Source organism: Diachasmimorpha longicaudata, unplaced genomic scaffold, assembly GCF_034640455.1.
Source record: "Diachasmimorpha longicaudata isolate KC_UGA_2023 unplaced genomic scaffold, iyDiaLong2 ctg00000282.1, whole genome shotgun sequence".
NCBI lineage: Eukaryota > Metazoa > Arthropoda > Insecta > Hymenoptera > Braconidae > Diachasmimorpha > Diachasmimorpha longicaudata.
In genome coordinates this window covers 10,163-18,304 of record NW_026974059.1, presented here as the reverse complement: position 1 = coordinate 18,304, position 8,142 = coordinate 10,163, and the positions used below count along the sequence as shown (strand labels likewise).

The following is an 8,142-nucleotide window of genomic DNA, read 5'->3' as shown; positions in this document are numbered from 1 at the left end:
TGAGTCGTCGTGTGAGTGAGAAAACTATACTCGTGTTGGAAACGCCAGTGCAAAGTGTAAGTTGATATTTTACCAAGTTGTAGAGTTCAAGATTTTAATATTGTTAGATGTTTATATTCTTGAATTAATTTGTTAAAAAGCTAGTTATTATAACGTCTTGTTGGGAAATAATTCCTATTCAGAAGTGTTGAGTTGATTTTTGAGGGGTGGAAAGTCCTTTTTGAGGGAAATAAATTGTTGGAAGTAGAGTTATGGTGGGGTAAATGATCAAACAGTGATTGAATGTTCAAAGAAAATAGTGTTAATTGTGTTGTTCAGGTGGAAAATGGATACTGCAAGGGCTTTTGGAGATAACTTGCACGATGGATCGTCTGCTGGCCTTCCGAGTGAACAGGACCTGGTGAACATCGGATCGAGGAAGAACTTTGGAATTATTGGTATGTATCAATAAAAGTAATAACTAAATTAATAATGCGACAGCTGAATTAGTTTACTCGTCATATTTCGGGACAGATTAATTTTTAAATCAATACAGAGAATTCCGCGGATTGTTGATTATTTTTCTATTCGTTTGAGCTTTTGTCGTTTTTTTTATTTGTCAGATTATTTGCGAAACGGGAAATAATTTGATAATAATTCCATAGTTTATTATAAATATTTATTTGATTATTTTTGAACATTCAGATTAATTAGTTTCATCGTAACATTTCGTTTTGAATTTTCTAGAAAATCTCATTACTAATGATAAAATCTGATAAATTTATCGCGAGTTCCGTAGCTAAAATCGATAGTTTTCTTGATATTTTAGAATCTTCAGACGGCGATGTCGTCCAGGCTTCCGCTTCGAGCAAAAGGTGTTATAATTACGTCGCTAAACCGGAAGAGACCGGAACTACAACTTTTGATAATCCTTCGGTTATGGTTAAACGGCGTAGAGGATCTGGTTCTCTCTCAATCCCAATGACCCGGGGTGGCTCCCTTCTGGAGGAATCCTCCGCTTCTCGCCACGTGACTTCGAACGTCGTCCATACAATAATGCAAAATATGGACTTTACTCGTGGCAAGGGCCTGGGTAAGAAAAATCATTTTATCGCTGAGCCCATTCAGGCTTCTTTGCATAAGGGTCGACGAGGTTTGGGTCATAGTAACCAAGCTCTGATCAAAGCCATTGGGAAATGGGATCCATCCCAAGAAATCATAAGCGTTAGGGAGAAAATCTACTGGTTGAGAAATGATCAGGAACCACCAATAGCAGAGGATTTCAGGGGTTGGATGCGCAGGGCTCCCTGGAAAAAGACCATTGATGATGAAACTTTATTTTGCGAGCCCCAGATCCTTCACCAGGTCATAAGCTCGAAGAGCATTTTCGATGGTTTAGAAAAATCTGAAATACAAAGGGCGAGGATTCATTCGAATCCCTTTGAAACAATCAGAGGTGTATTTTTTCTTAATCGAGATGCTGTAAAAATGGCTAATATTGACAGAGCCTGCAATTTCATGTTCACTAATCCAACAACGGCAAATCCAAATGAGATCCTCTACTTCGCCGACGTATGCGCCGGTCCTGGAGGATTCAGTGAATATGTCCTGTGGAGGAGGAAGTGGCATGCAAAGGGCTTTGGGTTCACCCTGAGGGGCTCCAACGACTTTCAATTACATAACTTTTACGCTGGACCACCAGAAACTTTTCATCCTTTTTATGGACCCAAGGGTGATGGTAATATTTATGATCTGGAGAATCAACTCGCCTATCAACAACTTATCATGAATCATACCCAAGGACAGGGTGTTCACTTCATGATGGCTGATGGAGGATTTTCGGTTGAGGGAATAGAAAGTATTCAGGAGATTTTGTCGAAACAGTTATACTTGTGCCAATGCCTGGTGGCCCTTAAGATTGTGCGGACAGGTGGACACTTTGTTACTAAATTGTTCGATCTGTTCACACCATTCAGCGTGGGATTGATTTACTTGCTATACAGATGCTTTGAAAAAATATCAATTTTCAAGCCGAATACATCTAGACCTGGCAACTCTGAAAGGTGTGTATTGTCTAATTTTTACAATATAAAATACATTTTTTTTTTTTGTAAATTTTCCAATAATTTCATTAATTTTTCTTTCTCGTGTTCTAGGTACTTGATTTGCGAGAAGAAGAAGAGTGAAATTGAGGCTGTGATCAACTATCTTTCATATGCTAGGGAAGTTCTTCTGAGGGCTGACGGGAACGGCGATATCAGGGAATTGGTACCTGTGGAGTTGCTCCAAGATGCCGATAGCTTCTACAACTATATTTGTAGTTCCAACAACGATCTGGGAAGGAAACAAGTGATGGGACTCTTGAAGATCGCTGCCTTTGCCGAGAATCGGAACCTCTCTGAGCCGAAGCAGACGCAGATGAAGAAGGAGTGTCTTGAATATTGGCATCTACCGGACCAGACTAGAATAGTCCCCATGCTCTTGAAACCAGAGGAGAGACTTCGTTCAATCGTCGTCGAATCTGTTGTAAAGTACCTGAGCGCTCCTCCCATGATTTTGACTTCTAAGAATGTGACAACGACTATCCTGGAAAATCCCTGTGATTGGTATGCAGTACTCTGTGGATCGGATGCCAGTGGAACAACACCTAGCAAACAATTGACTTTCTACTTGGGTATGGGAAGAACCAATGTCTTTAGGTTGGTGAAGAATACCTGGGAGAGGGCCGACAATATTGAACTGCCTCCTAATACATTTGTTTATGCTGAACTGGTGGAGGAGATGAGAGGACTGGAAAATAATATCCGGAGAACTGAAGCATTGCATATTGTCGATGCGTATCTCCTGGGAGGAGAGGATGTCAGCAGAAATTCACTTCCAGAAAGGTATGTTTTGGACTTTTTACAAAATTTTATACGGACGTTTAAAAATAATTTTCTAATCTATTTGAAATCATCGTGTTTTTAGGTATGCTCTCATCAATAAATTCTGTGAGTCTCTGTGGAAGCCCAATAACTCTGCATATTGTCCAGTTCGTGCCAAGGAATTGCATCCTCTGGATCGTGAGTTACCCATGAAACTTCATGTACAACCGTGTACATTGATAAACAAGAAGAAATTATTAGTACATTATCTACAAGATTCATACCCGAGGAGGACACGCCCCGATAACGATCCACTATCCTTTGTACCAAATAGTGTGGTATTCTTGAAGACAACTAGTGCACCCTGGACACGAATTATCAGTAGGAAAACTAGCCATCATTATTACTTCAATTCTATGACGAATGAAAATTTTTATGCTAATCGTCGACCAGAATCAGCTTGTGCTAGCTTCCTCGAGACATTTGTCACTCGAGTGCAGTGGCATTGGCCGGGGGATTCATCTCTTTCAATTAATTATATATACCATAATGTAAAACAGAAGTGCCCTGTTTATATACCGGAAGATTAGTGACATAGATTCATCAATACTTAGGAAGAATTAATTTTATAATTTCTCATTGAGGTATTTATTGCGTGGTCAGAAAGAACTTATATATTTCTTGTTTAGCAAAATTCTTCATAAAAAAACATTTTTCATTTTCCTGATGATCCCATAAATACTTAATATTGTAAAATAGTAATTAGTTTAGTTTCTTGTATTGATACAATATTATTGGCTTATTATTATACATAATTAGTAGTTAGTAAGTGGGAAAAATTGATTAATTCATAAAAATTCACGGATAAAATTATTCATTTCTAGTAATGTAGAAAAATATTAAATATTTCGATCAAGTCCACTCAACTTTTGTATAATTCGAAGAACATTTGATTGAAGTTGACATCACACACTGAAAATTAAAATACAAAATGAATGAACAATTAATTGTTCTAAAAAATATATTGATAGATTTTTATACTAAAATTTTCATAAAACTTTTTCAATGAAATCTGTGAATGAAAACATCAATTTTTGGCAATCATTACCAGTTCTCCAGGAGCTGGTCATAATCGACTGAAACTCTAGATATTTTTGCCATGAATGTAAATACTGCACATTTATATAATGGGATAAATGAAAATATATTTGTAATTTAAATCCCAATATTTATTTAAACATTAACAATGTTTTAATAATTTATTTTGTTTTCCATCATCAACACTATTTCTGACTTTGGCTAGTGATGACGAGTTGTAATTAAAATAACAGTGTGGAAAATTTGCTTCTAATGGAGTTAATATTTTAAGGTGAGAACAATCAGGGAATAAAACAATTTAATTTAACAAAAATCTTGTTTTCTTTTATGAAACATATTGAAATTCTTAAATATTTATTTAGAGTTATCTCCCAACTTTCCTCGAGTTGATTTTACTTTTCATCCAATTAAAATTCATAATCTCCTCTGTGGTATGTGATCAGCTCCTCCGAAGGTAATCCGGAGATATTACTCTGAACTCCCAGTGGATGATCGGCTGAAAGTGTACAATTCTACAATTAATTTTTAAACAAACCACGGTAACAATCCTGGAAACGTCTAGGTGCCCACATTTTTGTATAGAAATCTTTTAACTACCTTTCACATACAAAAATGATTTGTACAAAATATATATCATGGTATATATACAGGGTGTCCCAGAATTGCACGTCCAAACTTTAAACTTAAGTTGGGGGTGAAATTCTGGATCGAAAAGTCCTGAGCGACTTTTTGATCAGATGCACCCTCTTCAAGTTATTGAGGTTTGAAGTTGGACGAATCAGGGGCGTGGAATACCCAGTCGCACGTCGGTGAGAAAAACATGCGAGTGTAGTGGTGTCCCCACCATAGCGTACTACTCCCCTGCCGCGGCAGAAAGGGACGACTGTCGGCGGAGGGTAAGAGGAAGGGGAGGGAAATAAAAAAAATGAACACCCGCCCGCTACATAATAGTAGATTATGACATGAGGACGATAGGTGGAGGATTGTGAGAAGTGTGAAGTTGGCAGCACGAGGCGTGACAAGTCGCAGTCGAGGCGAGCCGGAGGCTTCGCCCCCCCCCAGCGAAAAACAGAAATAGATTTAATTAAAAAAAAATTATTCTTTAGAAAAATACATAAACAATATCAACTAAAGAAAACGAATCTTAACGTTTTACTTAGGTTCTATTGTCCATGGTTGTGTTCATCGAAAGAAGAAATCATACGATTGCAAAATTGATTCACCAAAAAACATTTTATAATTTGTATCAATTTAATTTTATAAAATTTTATAATATTAAAGCATTATTAATCTTTTAGTATTTCGATTACATATTTCGACACCAGTCATCTCTTTCTGCCGCCGCAAGGGAGTAGTACGGTATGGTGGGGACACCACTACACTCGCATGTTTTTCTCACCGACGTGCGACTGGGTATTCCACGCCCCTGATTCGTCCAAATTCAACCCTCAATAACTTGAAGAGGGTGCATCTGATCAAAAAGTCGCTCAGGACTTTTCGTTCCAGAATTTCACCCCCAACTTAAGTTTAAAGTTTGGACGTGCAATTCTGGGACACCCTGTATATCGGTACTAGCAGACCCGGCCACGCGTTGCTGTGGTTAAGGTTAATGTTATATTACATTGTACTGAACTATTTAGGAGGAACAGTAGGAGAACATCAGTCAGGTTCATCACCATGCTTTTTTACCTAGATGACATTGGTAAAAAAATATGGCGACCCCCATGACAGATTTTCTACTATCGTAGGCCCTTAGTACAATGAAATTAATATTTACAAAGAAAGACGTTAAAGCTGGTATAACGGCTGGTATCCCATCTTTTAAGTTGAATGAAACTGCACACGGTGTGCCAATTACATTAAAATCCGTTAAGTAGTTTAATAGTCCATCGCGGACAAACAACGTGATACGGTTGTCAGTTTCACATAGCAGCGCCATCTCTTGAGTACATACTCAACCCAATCAATGCATATCGCCATCTGTTAAAATCATTTGGAGTTAACAGATTAGAATGTTTGTGAATGTTAAATAATAGACAAAGAATTTGCAATAAAATAATACTGCGACTATAAATTAAGATGTAAGCTATTCCATCTTTTAAGTTGAATCAAACTGCACACGGTGTGCAAATTTCATTAAAATTGGTTGAGTAGTTTAAGAGTCCATCGCGGACAAACAACGTGACACGTAATATATATATATATATATATATATATATATATATATATATATATATATATTTATAGATATACATGCACACGCATGCATGTTGTGTGTAAATGCATGTTTTTATATATCTATATATATATATATAAATTACGTGTCACGTTGTTTGTCCGCCGTGGACTCTTAAACTATTCAACCGATTTTAATGAAATTTGCACACCGTGTGCAGGTGGATTCAACTTAAAAGATGGGATAGCTTAAATCTTAGTTTATAGTCGCAATATTATTTTATTGCAAATTTGTCTGTTATTTGACATTCACACACATTCTAATCTGTTAAATCCAAATGATTTTAACAGATGGCGATCTCTATTAACTGGGTTGAGTAAGTAATCCATAGATGGCGCTGCTATGTGAAACCTACAAACGTATCGCGTTGTTTGTCCGCGAACTACATCACCGATTTTAATGAAATTTGCACTCCGTGTGCAGTTTTATTCAACTTAAAAGATGGAATAGCTTACATCTTAATTTATAGTCACAGTATTATTTTATTGCAAATTATTTGTCTATTATTTGACATTCACAAACATTCTAATCTGTTAACTCAAAATGATTTTAACAGATGGCGATATGCATTGACTGGGTTGAGTATGTACTCAAGAGATGGCGCTGCTATGTGAAACTTACAACCGTATAACGTTGTTTGTCCGCGATGGACTCTTAAACTACTTAACGGATTTTAATGTAATTGGCACACCGTGTGCAGATTGATTCAACTTAAAAGATGGGATACCAGCTGTTATACCAGCTTTAACGTCTTTCTTTGTAAATATTAATTTCATTGTACTAAGAGCCTACGATAGTAGAAAATCTGTCATGGAGGTCGCCATATTTTTTTACAAATGGCATCTAGGTAAAAAAGCATGGTGATTACCCTGACTGATGTTCTCCTACCGTTCCTCGTAAATAGTTCAGTACAATATAATATAACAAAAACCTTAGCCCCAGAAACGCGTGGTCGGGCCTGCTAGTTTCTTTTATAAAAATTTCTTGAGGGATTGGCGTAGCCTCTGGGGGATCAGGATCATATAAAATACAAAAATAGTCACTCTTTTGTAGAGATCTCGAAGTTGATAGTATAAAAGTCGTTTACTGAGGGTGATAGACTTATCTGGCTTGGGAGTAGAGATTGGGGTGTCATGTTAAGTCGGCCAAAGCTCGCTACCCAGGCCTTTCGCTCCAGGTGACGTTCAAGTCGTAGAAGTCCTTCACTTTCTCCCTCAGTAGCGAATCATAGCGTTTGTTGAGCTCACTGGGGTTCTACATGACCATTTTTAATTTTGCAGAGTATATTTTGAGAACTTAATATATTGAATAATTAATACGATTTCCGAAGGTCTAATTGGGTTTTCCCTTGCTTTGGGTAAATTGCCTGGGTCATTAAATGAATAATGAATATTCCCACATTATTCAGAATTTTTTCTCCTGTTTTCACTGAAAATTTTCATTGTCCTAATGTCTGGTAAAATTTTTTGGAATAATGACTGGTCCATGCTGTCTCCAGCATGACTAATCGACAATTGACAATTAACGATAAGGAAAAATTATGCATTTCCTTGAGTGTACCCCTGACGTCTTAATTAATTGTTCACGTTTCCACCTGAATTGATGAAATTTGGGCGATGATATCGAATATTTTCTACGTATTTATAAGGATAAAAAAAATGATTAAAAATCATTGAATATCACTTTATCGATCCCCAGTGATTGACGATTGATGACTTTTCGTTTTGCCTCACTCTGCCGTTATTATTAAATTATCTTATTATTAAAATTTATCACAAGACACGACATAAATATTACTAAAACTACATGTCTCAAATGTAAAAAGTATAAATAAATATATCAATAAATGTTGAATATATTCAATATTTATTTATGTTGAACACATATTTTTTATTTTACTATATTTGATATTGATTAGTTATTTTATGATGAATATTAGTAAAATAATTATTTGACTAAGATTAT

General features: G+C 36.3%; 1 protein-coding gene across 1 annotated transcript; it reads left to right on the top strand.

Moving 5' to 3' along the window:
• Positions 1-325: 325 nt before the first annotated feature.
• LOC135172401 (cap-specific mRNA (nucleoside-2'-O-)-methyltransferase 1-like) lies at positions 326-6,808 on the top strand. Its single transcript, XM_064138491.1, has 5 exons — positions 326-437; positions 809-2,042; positions 2,136-2,864; positions 2,947-3,181; positions 6,734-6,808. The coding sequence occupies exons 1-5, from the start codon at positions 326-328 to the stop codon at positions 6,806-6,808; spliced, it is 2,385 nt and encodes a 794-aa protein (XP_063994561.1).
• Positions 6,809-8,142: the final 1,334 nt, after the last annotated feature.